Source organism: Orycteropus afer, unplaced genomic scaffold, assembly GCF_000298275.1.
Source record: "Orycteropus afer afer isolate SDZICR_OR568_19922 unplaced genomic scaffold, OryAfe1.0 scaffold00083, whole genome shotgun sequence".
Lineage (NCBI taxonomy): Eukaryota > Metazoa > Chordata > Mammalia > Tubulidentata > Orycteropodidae > Orycteropus > Orycteropus afer.
The window spans coordinates 10,434,845-10,451,935 of NW_006921670.1; the positions used below are offsets into that span (position 1 = coordinate 10,434,845).

General features: G+C 59.1%; 1 protein-coding gene across 1 annotated transcript in view; it reads left to right on the forward strand.

The window, feature by feature from the left end:
- The window catches only part of PRR5 (proline rich 5), a 28,913-nt gene that overhangs the window by 5,622 nt on the left and 6,200 nt on the right, over positions 1-17,091 (forward strand). The window contains exons 2-4 of the mRNA XM_007941738.1: positions 7,717-7,797; positions 10,874-10,922; positions 12,363-12,420. Of these exons, the coding sequence (XP_007939929.1) occupies positions 7,717-7,797; positions 10,874-10,922; positions 12,363-12,420 (188 nt within the window). The remainder of the gene's footprint in view (positions 1-7,716; positions 7,798-10,873; positions 10,923-12,362; positions 12,421-17,091) is intronic.

The following is a 17,091-nucleotide window of genomic DNA, read 5'->3' on the forward strand; positions in this document are numbered from 1 at the left end:
TGAGTCGGGGATTTCTTTAAAGTAAGTGTTTGATATCGTGGGCAGGAAAACCCTTAACGCCAAACTAGGAGGTCTGTTGTTAATTTTCCTTTTCGGCACCAGTAAGACCCATTTCCCACTAGTCATCGGGCAGTTTGTCCGGTGGTGGCTTCTGTGTTGCTGTGAGGGTGTGAGCTATGTCACTGACATTTGAAACGGCAGCAGGGTCATGCGTGGTGGACAGGTCTTGTCAAGCTCCCAGACTGAGCCAGGAACAAAGACCTGGCTATTCCGGAAAAAAGTTGGCCGGGGGCAGCCCCTTGGGGTGGAAGACAGTGGGCCAGGGACGAGCTGCCTCCTCAGAGTAGAGTCACCCTGAAGGACGGGGATGGGGTCAAGCTTTCGGGACCTTCATTTGCTGACGGGACACAACTCAATGAGAAGAAATGGGGAAGAACCGAAAGGGAAAAACACCCTCAGCCTTTCTCAGGCTCAAAGAACTGAGAAAAAATCCCAACCTCAGACTGCGATACTGAAGGATTCTATGAGCAAAATATCAAACGAAACAGGAAGCATCAAAAGAAGATGGAAGGAATGCATAGAGTCACTGTCCCATAAAGAATTGATCAGTGTTCAGTCAATTGAGGAGGTGCCATATGATCGAGAGCCAATGGTATGGAAGGAAGAAGTTCCTGCTGCACTGAAGGCATTGGTGAAATACAAGGCTCGAGGAATTGATGGAATACCCGTTGAGATGTTTCACCAAACAGATGCCACGCTGAAAGTGCTCACTCGTCTGAGCCAAGAATGTTGGAAGACAGCTAGCTGGCCAACTGACTGGAAGAGATCCGTATCTGTACCCTATGCAAAGAAAGGGGATCTCACAGAACCCAGACATTATTTAACATCATCAATATCACATGCAAGGAAAGTTTGCTAAAGATCGTTCAAAAACGATTGCGGCAGTATTTTGACAGAGGACGTCCAGAAATGTAAGCTGGATTCACAAGAGGGAGTAGAACGGGGACTGATGTCAGCTGGATCTTGGCTGCAAGCAGAGACCAGAAAGATAATTACTTGTGTGACTATGCAAAGGCATTTGTTTTGTGGATCCTAACAAATTGTGGATAACATTGTGAAAAACGAGAATTCTGGAACACTTAATTCTGCTCGTGAGGAACCTGTATGTAGACCAAGATGCTGTCATTGGAACAGATACTGCATGGTTTAAAATCAGGAAGGGAGTGCGTCAGGGTTGTATCCTTTCCCCATACTCATTCAATTTGTATGCTGAGCAAATAATCCAAGAAGCTGGACTACATGAAGAGGAACGTGACATCAGACTTGGAGGAAGACTCCTTAAAACCTGCAATACGCAGATGACCCAACCTTGCTTGCTGAAGGTGACAAAGATTTGAAGCATTTACTGACAAAGATCAAAGACTACAGCCTTCAGTGTGGATTACACGTCAATATAAAGAAAACAAAAATCCTCACAACTGGACCATGTTACACGAATGATGTTAAATAGAGAAAAGACTGAAGTTGTCAAGGATTTCATTTTACTCGGATCCACAGTCAGTGCCCATGGACGCAGCAGTCAAGAAGTCAGTGTATTGCATTGGGTACATTGGCTGCAGACACCTCTTTAATGTGTTAGAAAGCGATGCTACCACTTTGAGGACTAAGGTGCGCCTGACCCAAGCCACGGTGTTCTCAGAGCCTCGTGCGCATGTGAGAGCTGGGCAGTGAGTAAGGAGGACCAAAGAAGAATTGATGCCTTTAAACTTTGATGCTGGTGAAGAATACTGAATATACCATGGGCGGCCGGAAGGACGAACAAATCTGTCTTGGAAGAAGTACAGCCAGAATGCTCCTTAGAAACAAAGATGGTGCAATTTTGTCTCTTACTTTGGACGCGTTTTCAGGAGGGACCAGTCTCTGGAGAAGGACGTCATGCAGAGGAAAGCCCTCAACGTGCCGGACCGACCCAGTGGCGGCAGTGTTTCATTCCGTTGTACATGGGTTGCTATGAGTTGGAACGGATTCCACGGCCCCTGACAACAGTAGGACCCCTTTGGGACTCTGGCCTCTAGGCTATAAGAGGGTAAGTGTGTGTTGCCGTTACAGTGGCCACGGGAAACTGAGGCACTGGGTTTCTCCCCGTCTCCTCACGCGCCTTGGCTCCCACCCACTGGCCTGGGCTCGGGATTTGCAGCCTCTACCCGCAGGGAATGTCTCCCAGACGGGAAAGGCAGGGTAGGGAAGCGGGTATGTGGCCGAGCAGCCTCGGTGGTGAGGAGGGCGACCTGGTTCAAGTCCAGGTTCGCCAAGCTCCAAGCCCTTGCCAGGCTCCCAGGGAGGACGAAGGGTGGGAGTGGCACCCCTCCTGCTCAGCCTGGAGCCCGGATGGGAGAGGGTGCGTACCAGGTGGACTGAACCGGGGCGGGAGTGACACCTGTTTACGGAGGCTCAGGTAACCCCGCCCAGGGACCCGGAGATGGTATCATCCCCCTCATTTTCCAAAAGGTCGGGTTGAGGCCCAGCCTGTGGGTGGGGTTTGGTTGAGAGTCACCTACTTCCCAGTGCTTTTCACCTGAGAAGAGGAGGCTGGGGACCCCGTGTTGGCAGGGCCACGGGTACACAGCCACGTGGTCCCCCACTCCGTCAGGAGTGGGCTTGGTCCCTGGGTTCAGGTGAGCACAGGACAGACAGGACAGGTGGACTGGCGCCAGCAGTCTGTCCGGAGCTGGGCCCCCTGTGGGTCCCCCGGGGTCCTTCACACATGCCCCACCGTGCCTGCCCACTGGGCTCGGGCATGGGGAGGGGCACGGCCCGGACAGCCGGGATTTCACTTCCATGTTGCGGGGCGGAGACGTCACAGGAAGCTCTGGCCAGCCTTCCTGCTGCGCTCACGGCAAGGTGGTTTTGTTTACCCAGCGTGGACTTTGAAAAGAACTGGGAGCCCCAGCCCTCAGCAGAGGAACGGGAAGGACAGCCATTTGGGTGGGGATGTGGTGGGGGCGGGGAGAGGACCTGGGCCAGCACCCTGCAGCTGAACCCTGGCTCTGTCCGGCACTTACTGTGGCTTTGGGGAAGTCCCTTGGCGTTTTAATCTGTCAGTTGGGTGGGAGGTGTTGAGAAGCCTCGGCAGGGGGTGGGGCTGTGTCTGGAATGTGCCCCCACCCTCCCCTAGAAGCTTGCAGCAGCCTGGAATTGACTTAGCACAGCTGAGACCCCGGGTGGGGCGACCCAGGCCTGGGGTGGGTCTCCAGCTGCTGCTTCCCGTCGGGTTTCCCGGGATTTTATGTTTAGTCTATAGGTGGGGGGCAGTCTGGGGCTGGGTCTCCCCACACAGGAGTTCTGATGGAGGGCCCTGAACACACACGGGGCCTCGTCCCCAGGCCAGGCAAGGGCTGCACATGCATGTCATCCTCCCAGTGGCCTGTGGGGGACACTCATGAGCCCCATCTTGTAGATGGGGGAGCCCGGCGTCACTGGCACGGGAATAAGGGCACTGCTGGGCATAGCGAGGGCTCTGAGGCTGGCGCAAGACCGGGCCGTGGTTTGTTCTGTTGTACACGGGGTCGCTCTGAGTCGGAGTTGACTCAATGGCCCCTAACAGCAGTGCCAGGATCCAGCCCGGCTCTCCAGTGGTCAGGCCCCAGGTCGTGTGACGTGTCCAGCATGCTGTTGGCCATTCCTGCTGAGAAGTCGATGGTGGCCCCTGAACGAAGCTGGTTCTCAGCGTCCAGCCTGGTGAGGACAGGAGCACGGGGTGGTAGCTCAGGCTGTCCCCTCTCCTAACCTTTCTTTACCTGTCTGGGCTGTGAGGACATAGAGATTAAAACCCAAAATACTCATCAAGTCCATGACCCACAGGGTCTCCAAGGCTGTCAATCTTCACGGAAGCAAAGCCCAAATCACACCTATTGCCACTGAGTTGATTCCAACTCACAGCGCCCCTAGAGGACAGAGTGGAACTGCCCCACGGGGTCTCCAAGGCTGTCAGTCTTTAGGGAAGTGCCTCATCCTTCTCCCTAGGAGCAGCTGGTGGATTTGAACTGCAGGCCTTTCCATTTGTAACCCAGCACTTAACCACTTCACCACCAGGGCTCCTTTCTGTAAAGGGTGTTGTTTGTTGCCTGGAGGCAGGTAAAGATCGCTATCTGTGGGTGTAGTCCCCTTCAGGAAGCTGGTTTTGTTATGTTAATGAGGCCATGTGAGTGTGGGTGAGTCCTAGACTGCATTGCTTTTGAAGAAGTCTAAATGAGGAGCTTTGGTAGCATAGTGCCTTGACTGCTCACTAGAAGGCTGGCGGTTCAAACCCACCCACCAGCCACTCCTCAGAAGGAAGGTTGGGCAATCCTACTTCCGTAGTGATACTGCCTCGGAAACCCAAGGAGGGCTCACTATGCCTACTCGATGGCAAACAACAACAAATGAGGTTAGGAGGGGAGGCCAGAGGCCAGATACTCTCCTTGAAGAGCCTAAAGCAGCTGAGACGGGGACCACGGGGACCTTCCGCCAGAGCCCACAGCCAGAGCCCTGTGCCAGAGCCAGCGCTGGATGCAGACGTGCAGCCTGAACGGGGAGAAGATTCTGCGGCCCCTGGAGGTGTTTCTGTCATAGCAGCACGAGGGAACTAAGACCGCTGGGCCATGTGGGGGCCTGAGCCACTGGTGGGCCAGCACTGGGGCCACGCTGCGGGCTCCGTGGTGCAGGGCGGGGCTGTGGTCTCCCCGAGCCTCAGGGTCCCCGTCTGTAAAATGGCAGCCAGGCCGCCTCGTGGAGTTCCGGGGCACCGGGAGCAGTGGCCGCGGCCCCTTGGTGGTGTGCACAGCAGTGTGGGGCCGCTGTCCCCTCTGCAACGAAGAAGCAGCCAGCCAGTCTCTTGTGACATTCGGGGCAGCTGCCAGGCCCTGGGTGGAGGGTGGTGTGGGACTCACCCTTGAGGACATCAAGACTGGGGGGGACATGAGCTTTCCGGGAGACCAGTCTGCCCAGGCGAGGGAGGGCCTCCAAGATGAATACCGCGTGCCCCATGCCCAGAGAGGAGAAGGGCTCTCCACACAGCAGGGGCAGTGGACCCAAGGACCCTGGAGTTCAGGTGGAGGGTGCCTGGGAGCTTGAGTGCTCCTGCAGCCAGGAGGGGGCTGTGCCTAGAGGGTCCTGCGCACGGTGGCTCTGCAGCAGGGAGCACGGGCTGCGGGGGGGAGGCAGGCCGGTGTCCTCCCAGGGCCAGCGAGTTGGGCTGGACCAGGAGAGGAAGGGGTGCAGGGAGACATCCAAACTAGAAACAAGAAAGGCTTGAGGACCCATTGGCTTGGAGGTAAGGGCGTGTCCAGGATCAATTTATTCCCCAAGCCATTAACAAGCTTCTCCTTTGAGCTGGCGTACAGGTGCTGTCCTGAGAGCAAAGTAAGGGCCCTGTGCTGTCGGGCGTCATACATCCTGGGGGGACAGACGTTAATCAGATAGTCACATGACCCCTGTGCCATGAGAGGAGAACCATAGGGTGGCCAGCTACCATTACTGGACATTCTGCCCAAAGATTCTGTGAAAGAATCCTGATCAAAAGGGGGAACATATGGAACAGAATTTCAAATTCTCAAAGAATTCAGACTTTCCGGAGCCATGGAGGCTGGATGAACTATTGCCCTGAGATAATCTGTAAACCAGAAATACCACCTCAAGTCTTAAAATCAAACAATAGCTTACCTTACCTGCTGAAGATTGGCTGCCTTAAGCCCTGTGCTTTTAAAAACTTTGTGTGATGAAACTGACAAGAGCAACGATTAGACGGGCACCTGAGGGGCAGTGAGTGCCTGTCGGGGGAAGAAAAGCTCAGAAAGGAGGGAGGGTGGTTGTGCAATTTGTGGGCCGTCATCAGTGTCACGGTAGGATTGGAGGATGTTCTGCTGTGTGTTTTCAACAACAGCACAATACAGTTAGTGACAATGTTCTAGGAAGAGATAAGGCTCCCAGACACGGACAGATGAAAACCAGCCACAAGCTAGAATCTGAAGGAGGAGGGGTGGAGCCGCAGGTATGGCTTCTGGCAAGGCCCTGGGGCTAGAGGCAGCCTCGCCTGTGGGGCTGGGTGCTCAGGAGGCCTGAGGTCAGCAGGGCTGGGTGGGGACCCTGAGGGTCCAGGTGAGGAAGCCCTTAGAGCCAACTCCAGCCCTCAGGCCAAGTCGGCTGGCTGCCGGTGTTTTAAATAAAGCTTTATTGGAACCCAGCTATGCCCTTTTATTTACATGTTCTGTGGCTGCTCCAGGAGCTCTGGTAGCCTAGTGCCTAAGGCATTTGACTGCTAACCAGAAGGCTGGCGGTTCAAACCCACCAGCCACTCCTTGGAAGGAAGGTTGGGCAATCTACTTCCGTAATGATAACTGCCTCGGAAACCCACGGAGGGGTCACAACGGCACATAACAACAATGGCTGCTCCAAGGAGCTCTGGTGGCATAGTGCCTAAGGCATTTGACTGCTAACCAGAAGGCTGGCGGTTCAAATCCCCCAGCCACTCCGTGGAAGGGAGACTGGGCGATCTTCGAAACCCAAGGGGGTGTCGCTGTGAGTTGGAATCAACTCACTGGCGTTGAGTTTGGTTTGGTCTCTTTTTCATGGCTGCTCCGGGAGTAGAGTTGAGTGGTCATTGCAGAGACCAGGTGGCCCGCAGAGCCTAGATAGTTACTCTCTGGCTTTCGACAGAGCATGTTTGCAGACCCCACTCTGAGGGTTTTGAGCAAGGTGGGCAACACCCTCAGAGCTTGAGCCTGAGCGCCCTGGAGCCTGGACGTGGCTGGGGGCTCGAGGGGAAGCCTGCAAGTAGTTCATGACTCGGAGCCCACCGCCACCTAGGGCGGCCTGAACGGGGTTGGAGGGTGGAAGCGAAGGGGCCAGAGTCCAGCCGTGCTGAGCGGGCACACGCCAACAGGACCGGACTACCTTGAGGGGGGAGGCCAGTGGAGGGGGCCCCTAGTTTCCGGGGCTCAAGACATGGGCTTATGAAGCAAGTTTGCAGGGAAAGTGACCGGTCTGGGCTTGGCTGCAGGGACATCCGGGACGGTGACCGGAGACGCTGGTGGCAGACCTGAGGCACGGGGGAGACCAGGGCTGGGGGGCAGGATCTCAGGGCGGTGGTGGGAACTGAAACTGGGTGTGGCCGGATCACGCAGGGCGACCAACTCCGCTGTCCAAGCCTTCCTTGTAGGAGGGGGCCAGCCGCTGCTCTGGCTGACTGGGCCATTTCTGTTCCTCCTCCAGGGCGTGGAGGCTGGGCGGGAGGGAGGGAGGGAGATGGGCCTGTGGACAGGAGGACTGCCTGCAACATCCACCGCAGGGGTGACCCCCATTCTCCAGGGCGTGGGGCCTGGGCGAGCAGCAGGACTGCCCGTAGCCCCCACAGCGGGGTGACCCTCTCCTTCCCCCACCCCCCGTCCTCCAGGCTGTGGGGGCTGGGAGGGAGGCCTCAGGCCCATGGGCACCCACAGTGGGGTGACCCTCTCCTCCCCCCACCCCCCGTCCTCCAGGCTGTGGGGGCTGGAGGGAGGCCTCAGGCCCATGGGCACCCACAGTGGGGGTGACCCCGTCCTCCAGGGAGTGGGGGCTGGAGGGAGGGAGGCCTGAGGCCCGTGGGCACCCACAGTGGGGGTGACCCCCTCCTCCAGGGTGTGGGGGCTGGGAGGGAGGGAGGCCTGAGGCCCGTGGGCAGCACTCCCCCTCTGCCCACAGCATCCATAGCGGGGTGATCGCTGTCTTCCAGCGCAGAGGCCTGCCGGATCAGGAGCTCTTCAGCCTCAACGAGGGTGTCCGGTGAGTGCCCCACCCACCCCTTCCCGGCCTGGGTCCCAGAGTGGCGGGGAGGGCTGTGTCCAGGGCAGAGGCCTCCGCCAGGCTCCCGATCCACCAGCGGCTGCACCCGAGCTTCCACCGTGAACAGCCGTTGGTCACCAGAGAGCGGATGCAGAAGTGACTGCCAGGCCTTGGTTTGCGCCCTGACGGCCAGCGGCCTCTCTGCACTCCCTGGTCACACACCTTCAGACCAGAGAGCCTGCCACGCCCACCCCGTTTTTCAGGGGAAGCAGGACCAGACTGGGACAATGGCTCGAGATAACACCCGCATTCCCCACTGCACTGAGCATGGCCAGGGATATTTTTTCTGCTAAAGAGGAAGGACCCACCTGCCTGATGACGGGAAAAGTGATCACTGCCCAGCCGGAGATCCCTCATTTCCTGCGAATGGCAGAGAAGTGAGCATGCCAAGGGGAGCCAGGGACAGCCACGAGTCCCACAGAGAGCCCGGCTGCTTGTTACTGCTGGTTTGTGGCCCATGAGGCTGATGCTCAGAGAGGTCAAGAGACTTGCCCAGGGTCACACAGCTGCAACAGGACCGAGAGGCATTCCCCAGCCGCGCTTTCCTGGTGCTGACCAGTGTGGTCACCCTCGGGAAAGCAGGCAGCGGCCTTGCCCTCATCCATCCAGGTCGGGAATAAAGGGGTATTTGGGGCTCAGAAGGCTGTTGCCATGGCGACCCTGAGGCCTGGGTAAAGGCCGGGGGTTTCTGAAGCAGAAAAAAAGGCCGAGGTATCTCTGGGGGAGACCCGAACCTCCAACGTTTGGGTTAGCAGCCGTGCACGTTGACGTGAGTGCCACCCCGGGACTCTGCCCGTGTCAGATCCGTGTGAGCGGGGACGCCTATGTTCAGAGCTGTGTAGGGCTGGTCCCCAGGGGCATGGCATGTGTATTGAGTTCATTCTGACTCTGACGACCCCACGTGTGCAGAGTAGAACTGTACTCTGTAGACTGACCTTTCAGAAAGAGATCGCCAGGCCTGTCCTCCAGGGCAGCCCTGAGTGGACCTCCAGCCTGGGGGCTAGTCCTCTGGCCCTTAACCCAGGGCCTCCTGTCGGACAGAGTCAAACTGCCCCCCAGGGTTCCCACCAGGGCTTTTCGCTAGCAGAGCTACTGGTGAAATTGAAACCACGACCTTTCGGTTAACAGTTAAGTACTTTAACGAGTGCACCCCTGGGGCGCCTTCTGATGGGAATACCCATTGTCGTCACTGTCTCTTCCGACTCACAGCGACAGAGGAGAACTGCCTCATAGGGTTTCCGAGGCCGTAAAATCTTTATAGAAGCTGAGTGCCACATCTTTCTTCCACAGAGTAGCTGGTGGGTTTTGAACTACCAACCTTCCGATTAGCAGCCTAGCGCCTAACCACTGTGTCACCAGGGCTCCTTCATCTAGAGGGTGGTAGTTGTAAGAATTAAGGGACTTCATTGACTGCCAGAAGGACAAACCAACCTGTCCTGGAGGAAGTGCAGCCAGAATGCTCCTTGGAAGTGAGAATGGCCAGGCTTCCTCTCTCCTACTTTGGTCATGTTGTCAGAAGGGACCATTCCCCGGTGAAGGTGAATGGGGGGGTCGGTGGGAAAGGGGTGCAGTCTACAGTGTGCTGTGCGCTGGGGTGGGGTGCAGTGTGCTGAGTGGGGTGCAGTCTGCAGGGTGGTGGTGTGGGGTGCAGTCTGCAGTGTAGGGGTACAATGGTGGTATGTGGTGGTGTAGGGGTAGTTTGCAGTGTGGTGGTATAGGGGTTGCAGTGTGTAGGGGTGCAGTCTGCAGTGTGGCAATGTGGGGGTGCAGGGGTGCAGTCTTGTAGTGGCAATCTGACGCATTACATCATTCCACCCTTTATGACGAGAAGGACACAGTCTTGCAGTAGTGTGGCTCTGCAGTGACGTGGTTTGGCAATGACTTGGTCTTGTCATCTTGTTGTGAGATGGTCTTACAGGGACACGGCCGAGCCCTTAGCCACTGCATCAGGTCCAGAACACAGGTGCTATTGGTGACATGAGTCTTGGGCCTCCACGTTGACAGTGGCTGAGCTCTCAAGTCTGTGGTTGGCATGGAAGAGCCACTCCCATTCTCTCGGCCCTGGAGGTGTGTGAAGGATGCAGTTTAGAGCCTAACTCTGACATGTCCTGTGTGGCCTTGAACAAGTCACTCGACCTCTCTGAGCCTCTCCTGACTCACCTGTAAGAGGGCCTCATGATACCAGCTGTTGGCTCGGGGAGATTGAATGAGTCTCAAGAGCAGAGCGAGGACCGTGTCTCAGCCTCCGGAGCTGCTGTCACAGCGACGCCCCAACGGGGGAGGCTCACAGTCCAATCAGGGCCCCCGTCTGTGATTCTGAGATGGCGCCTTGTCGGCAGCCCTGGGCGTTCTTTGGTTCCTTGGCTCGTATGGCTTTTAGTTTAGGGCACACCCCACACTGACAAAGGCAGTGTGGTGGGGTAGTGGGTGAGGCATCTGACTGCCAACCAGAAGGTCGGTGGTTCAGACCCACCAGCTGCCCCATGGAAGGAAGACGGGGCAATCTACTTCTGTAAAGATTTACTGCCTCGGAAACCCAGCGGGGGTTGCTCTGAGGAGAAGCGACTCGATGGCAGTGAGTGTTTTTTGCTTTGGGTCTGCACTGACACGGCCCTAACAGCCTAACAAAGGGAACCCAATTCCCAAACAGGGATGATACCCACAGCTGTGAGGGGGCACTGTTCACGCAGGAGGGGAGCCACGCGTCCTGCCTGGTTCTGGGGTTGGGGCGGTGGGAGCAGGGAGCCCAGCCCCTCCAGCATGGGACGTGGTGGCCCTCTCTGCCCCTGGGGACTCCAGTGTCCTCTGAGGCGGTATGGGAGGGCTTGGTGAGCCATGCCTGGGCCGAGCTGCCGGCCAGCCTCTGTGGCCCTGGGGGAGCTGGGACGTGCCCCCCAATACCATGTTGTGAGTGGAGCAGGGACAGCTCCCAGGTGCCTTGGGACCCCAAGCCCCCGGAGTCCCACCCCACAAACACTGTGATCTCTGACTCCTCCCTCCCTCCCTCCCAACACAGGCAGCTGCTGAAGACAGAGCTGGGGTCCTTCTTCACCGAGTACCTGCAGGTGGGTGGTCCTGCTCTCAGCCGGCCAGAGCTGGGTGGCCAGGCTGGGGGCAGCAGTGAGGCACCCGCCCCACTGGGTCTGCCCGGGCCCCTGGGCCTCGTCTGGCCAGCGTGGAACCATGAACTCCTGGAAAGTCGCAGGGCCAAGCCTGGCCCATGGTGGGGACTGCGTCCGTTTTGTTATTCTCTGTACACACACACACACCCCCAATACCACGTCGTGACCCCAGCGTGTCAGCAGCGCTGCAGGCTGCACGTCCCCTGCGCCCGCTGGGCCACCTGGCCTACAGAGCAGATTGATCAACCCGAGGCCACAGCCCAGGGACCGGTGCACAGCTCCTGGCCCGGGGCCTGTGCAGCTCCACAGGGTGCTGTTAGCCCCCCATGACACCATCCACTCAGGGGTGTCTGAGTACAGACCCAGAGCAGGGCCTGCCCAGCCCAGGACTGATGGGGACACCACGGGGTCCCTCAGCTTGTGGGTTTATGTGTCGTTGTTCAAATGGGACAGCCTTCATGAGGGACAGCTTACTGGACGTCTGTCCATCCATGTGAAGTACACAACTGTGTGGTTTTTAGTAGATTCTCAAACCTGTGCCCTGCGTCACTAGTCCCAGAAGATCACCCGGCCCATTAGCGGTCCCTCGCCGCTCCCCTTCCTGCAGGCCACTGGCCCGCCCCCCACCTCTGGACAGGCCTGTTCTGGGGCACTTCCTGTAGACAGGATCTCAGAGCCTGTTCTGGGCACTTCCTGTAGACAGGATCTCAGAATACACGGCCTGAGTGTCTGGCTTCTTTTACTCAGTGTCGTGTTTTCAGGGTCTGTCTGTGTGGTTGCATGCGTCCGCGCTTCCTTTCTTGATTGACTGATCCTCCACTATACCAGAGTACAAGGAGCCCTGGTGGTGTGATGGTCAGGTGCTGAGCTGCGAACCAAAAGGTGGTGGGTTCGAATCTGCCCAGCAGCTCCGTGGGAGAGAGACCGGGCCATCTGCTCCTGTGAAGATGACAGCCTGGAAAGCCCCATGAGGCAGTTACTCTGGGCCACGCCATCGCCGTGGGTCGGAATCGACTCCGTGGCACACAATAGCATATATGCACAGACATGTTTATCCGTTCATCCCTTGAGGGTCTCCTGGGCTGTTTATACCTCTCAGCCATGGGTGCGTTCTCAGCCGAGGGGCCCCGGGCGGCCGTGGCAGGCTCTGTGCTGTGGGCCTTCCGACAGGGTTGGTAATCCAGTCAGGCCTGCTGGGCCCCTCAGGCTTGGCCTGGCTCTCAGGGGATGTCCCTGCAGCCACCTCCTGTCCCCTGACAACACAGGTGGGGTCAGTTGTCATCCCAGGGCAGACTGAGGGTCCTCGGAGAGTCCCCTTCCCTTCTTGGTGGGACTCCTGGGCCCTGCCCACCAGCCGTGACAGCGTCTGTGGTCACCTTGCAGAACCAGTTGCTGACGAAAGGCATGGTGATTCTTTGGGACAAGATCCACTTCTACGAGGGTGAGTCTGGCTGGCGGGCCCGGGGCCACGTGCTGGGCCGCTGCACGTGCGGGGCTGTCGGGTGGGTGCCACCAGGTGGATGTCTCAGTGACCAGGTGCTTGGGCCCTTGGGGCTCTGGCTGGCCAGTGTGGCTTTCTTGGTCATGATGACATGAAAAGTGCCATAAACGGGGTTGCAGGACAGGTGGCGCCAAGACCCATACCTAGGGGCGTACCATGTCAGGGAGCGTGTCTGCCCACCAACTTGTAAGGCCAGCAGGGCTGTGGCATTGGTGAGGAGGCCCTGCTTCACCTCGCTGCCCAGTGGGACGCGTCTCATCGCAGTGCCTGGAAGGAGCCTGCCTTGCACGAGGGAGGAGGAGAAGGACAAGGTGGGGAGGGCTGGAGGTCATTTCGGGCCCAGTTCTGCAGGGGTCAGCTGGCAGGACAGCACCTCTGCCTTAGAGCGGGGCGGGGACAGGAACCAACTGGTCCACCAGGGCACATCCACCAGGCAGCCTCATGCCTGGTCTTGGAGCTCAGTCTGTCAGGGTTCTGTGGTGGCAAGCAGCAAGCTGTGTCTGGCAAACCAGGCAGGAAGGAGTTGTGTGGGAAGAACCTTAAACAGCTCCCAGACTCCCTGGGACGCTGGAGAGCCAGGCCTGGCCTGAGAGACGGACGCCCTGACGTGAACCAGCCGCTGCTGCAGGAAGGCCCACCCCCGGCACTGATGGCAGTTCTGAACTGTGTGGGTTTCAGCATCCCTTTACACATTGGAAGTACTGAGACTCCCAGATCTTACCATAGAAAATTCTAGAAAGCACAAGAGTCCACAAGCACACATTCTGAGTGATGACATCCTCCTGATACGACATCACCACACACGTCACCTCTGGAAGACGCCACTGTGGCCTCGTGAAACGTTAAGAATAAGGCTAACGGAGATGTTGGATCTCGTGGACCCCGGAAGGCTCTCAGGGCCCCAGACCACACTCTGAGCTCCTCTGGGTTGAAGCCTCCGGAGAAGGTTTCCACAGACATCTGGGTGGTGACAGGACAGTGCACTGACATTTGGGACTTGAAGCCGGACGCAGTGAGCAGCTGCCTTGTTGAATCTTAAAACCGAGATCCAACAGGCCTGCAGTGTGCCCTGAGGGGGCTTTGTCGGGGGCTTGATAAGAAGGGGCCTCATAGGAGCTGTGTGCGGGGATGGGGGTGCTGAGGCTGGGCGGGGGGGTGGGGGAAGGGACGGCTATGAGGGGAGCAGCTGAGCTGGGGTCTGGGACTGAGGACGAACACAGTGATGGCAGGTGACCTGCCTGTGGTCATACTACCAAGTAAGGGGTGAGGCAAGATTCAAACTCGGGTCTGCCTGCCCTCTGAGCACATGCCCTTTGCCCGTCTAGAGGCCTGGGGGATCCGAGGCCTCCCTGCCAGCTCGGGGTCAGCGGGTGCCAGCGTTCTGGGGGTCCCCAGGATCTCGGGCTCATAAGTGCTCTCTAGTGGGCTGGGTGGACATCGGCAGGGAGCAGATCATGGAGGGGGCTTGGCTCAAACCCACAGTCTCTGGGGGCCTCCTCTGGGCCAGGCCTGTTCCAGCTCCAAGATGCTCCCCGAGCACCTACTGTGCGCCGAGCTCTGGGAGCGTGCTGACTGTGTGCCACATCCGAGTGCCTCACACCCACTGACTTCTCGCTCACAACCTGCCAACGAGATCCCCGCTGTTGCCACCACTGAACGTGTGGGGAAACGGAGGCATGGTGAGGCCGTGTGCCTTCCCCGGGCCATGCAGCAACGGGTGCAGCCGGCTTGGAGCCGGCCCCCTGCTGCTTGGGTTTCCCTGAGGCCTCACTGTGGCCTGTGAGGAAGAGCCCACGGTCCGTCTCCCAGAGTAGATGGAGCCCTGAGACGGTCCCCACGTCTGCTGGTCCCACTCTGTGCACGTCGGTGGGGCAGCGAGGACAGGGCCTGAGGACCATCCACATGGGGCAGGGGCAGGGTGCTTCTTGGAGGGGCAGTGGTGCCCGGCACCAGTGTCCTCCCACGGCCGGCTCCTAACTCAGCACATTCCGACGGTGCCTGTGCGTCTAGCCTCCCACCCAGGGGCGCTGGGTGCCACTGTAGAAGGGCAGCTTTGTGTGGCTGTGAGTGCCCGCCAGGCCCCTGGGGCCAGCAGTGCCCTCTGATCCTCCCGCAGGGGGGACCCCAGGCCACATTCAGCGCCCCCGGGGGCCTTGCCTCTCTCCGGTTCAGCGTCCCCATCCTAATACTGTGGGGTTGGACAGGCTCCATCCACATGCTCCGTGTGGATTTTCTGAGTACTCACTGTTTGTCAGGCTCCAGGTGGCCCTTGGGGACCCAGAGATGGAGGGCCGGATGGTGATGGTACATGTGATAATGTCATGGTAGAGGCATGCAAGGGTTAATTCCAGGCTGGCAGTCAGAGAGGGCTGCCTAGAGGAGGTGGCCCTTGAGTAGGGTCTGTTCTGATGGACGTCTGGCCCCTACAGCCCCCATGCAGCAGGGACACGAGCAACCCTCACACTCTGAAGGGCAGCCTGGGAGGTCTTTCTCTCACTGTAGTTGGGGTCCCAGTGTGCTCCGGGTGCTCTTGGCTTGAGACAGCTTCCTGTGGCCGTCCATGGCCTCGGCCCCAAGGCTCTGCTGGAGAGGGTAGGGAGTGAGTGGGGCGGGCGCAAGGGGGCGTGAGGCGGGCAGCCCCTGAGTGGAGCAGGTGCAGGGGGACCTTTGTGGGGGCCTGAAGGGGTGGCCCTGGATGGTGCTGCCTGCCCCTCCCTCCCACCGACCTTGAGGCCTTGGGGTCAGCCTCCAAGCAGAGTGATCCCTGGCAACGAGAGGCAGCCTTAGGGTGGACACGAGTCCTCCCAGGAAGACAACTGGGGATCTCAGGTGATGGCTCCTGGAGCAGTGAGGGAGAGGGCAGCCTGGCTCCTTCCAGCCCTGGGCCCTGCCTGCGGTTTCAGCCAGGAACCAGCCTGGCCCAGGTCAGGGGACCGATTCCCTGGGCCGCGTCGCCTTGGAGCCCCGCTGGGGCATCTGGCATCATTGTCGGCCCTGTCTGAGGTCTGCCCGCTACAGGCTGGCAGCTGGCATCGGGCTGGTCCTCCCTGCATCTGGGATCTGCAGACTGACCCACTCCCAGGTGAGCCGGCCCAGGCTGGTGTCTGCTGCGTACTGTCTGGACGTGAGCTGGAATGGGTATGCGTGTGCCCTCCCCGTAGCACCACGGACCTACTGTGCGTGAGGTCCACCCCTGCCCACACGGAACTTTTCTCACGTGGCCCATTTCACAGAGGACAACACTGAGACGTGAGTGGGCCTTGACCCCATGCTCTCTGGGACCGTGGTCACCATCCCCAGAGACCCCTGGACCGCAGCCCCCACAGGGTGGCCAGCCCAGGACTGAGGCTGTCTCGGCCCCTCGGCCTCAGGGGGTGGCTGGCATCTGCTGTTCGTCCTGCTTTTCCGCCCTGGGGGCTGGGCAACAGCCACTCAGCAGCCGCGGCCTGGCCGGCGCCCAGAGGCACCCCACGGCCGCCCAGGGATGAAGCTGTCTTTCTTCCTGTCCGGCAACAGCAAAGACTGAAGAGGCCTTTGTGTGCACAGGGCCCCGGAGGGCGGTGAACGTCCGCCCGCCAGGCATTCCTGTGGCCCATCCTGGAGGAGCGGAGCCAGGTGTGGGCCACCCGGAAGGTCGGGCTGGCAGCACAGCCAGACCCCCATTTGCCATCAGCCCTGTCGCCCGCGGCTCTGCCCGAGTGTGGGGCACAGGCTGGACAGGCCTGAGGGCTGCTTACCACCAGGGCCCCAACACAGGGCCCGGGAGAGCCAGGAGAGGAGGCGAAGGCCCTGTCTGGCCTCCCATCACCATGGAAACCTCGAGGTGGCCCCCAGCATCAGCAGTGTGGCCTGGACGTCAGCCAGCGTGTGGTCTCCAGCTGGCGGATTTCCCCTCTTCACTCGTTGCCTCCTTCAAAGTCCACATTTTCTCCGGCCGACGCACGTTGGGCTTCCGGCTGGAGATCTGCCCAGCAGCAGAGGCCTGGGGGCTCGTGGGGACACAGCCCTGCATGCCAGCTCTTAGCTCAGTCCAGGCAGAAAGGCCAGACATCAGGAGCTTCCTGGTGGAGCCCAGAGCCAACTTGGGGGCCCTCAGCCTTCCTGTTCCCCCAGGGCGCCCACCCTGAAGACAGTACCTGTCCTTCACCAGGCAAACTCCTCCTCCTAGATCTAGCTTGGGCGAGCACCACCTCCAGAAAGCCTTCCCTGCTTGACTCCCTCCACCTCTCGTAATTTGGACACCTTGTTGCTGTTGTAAGGGCTCTCCGTGACTCCCTGGGCAGCCTGGGATGGGGCGGAACTCAGGCCCCTGAGGCCGATGACCCAGGCAGTGAATATGTAACTGTGAGCGGCCCTTGCTCTGTTCCTTCATCTGCTCAGTGGGTCACCTCTCCCCATTGTCCTCATATCTGCTTCCCTGTCACGTGGCGGGACCGGGGCTGTTCGGGCTCTGCTGGTTCTCTAGGTCCCAGTGTGGGCCTGGCCCAGAGTCCGTGCTCTAAATGTAGGATGGGTTGACAGAAAACTGGACAAAGTGGATGGAAGGCCAAGGAGCGAGAAAGTGGATGGGTTGGTAGATAGGTGAGTGGATGGATGGGTGCTTGGGTAGGT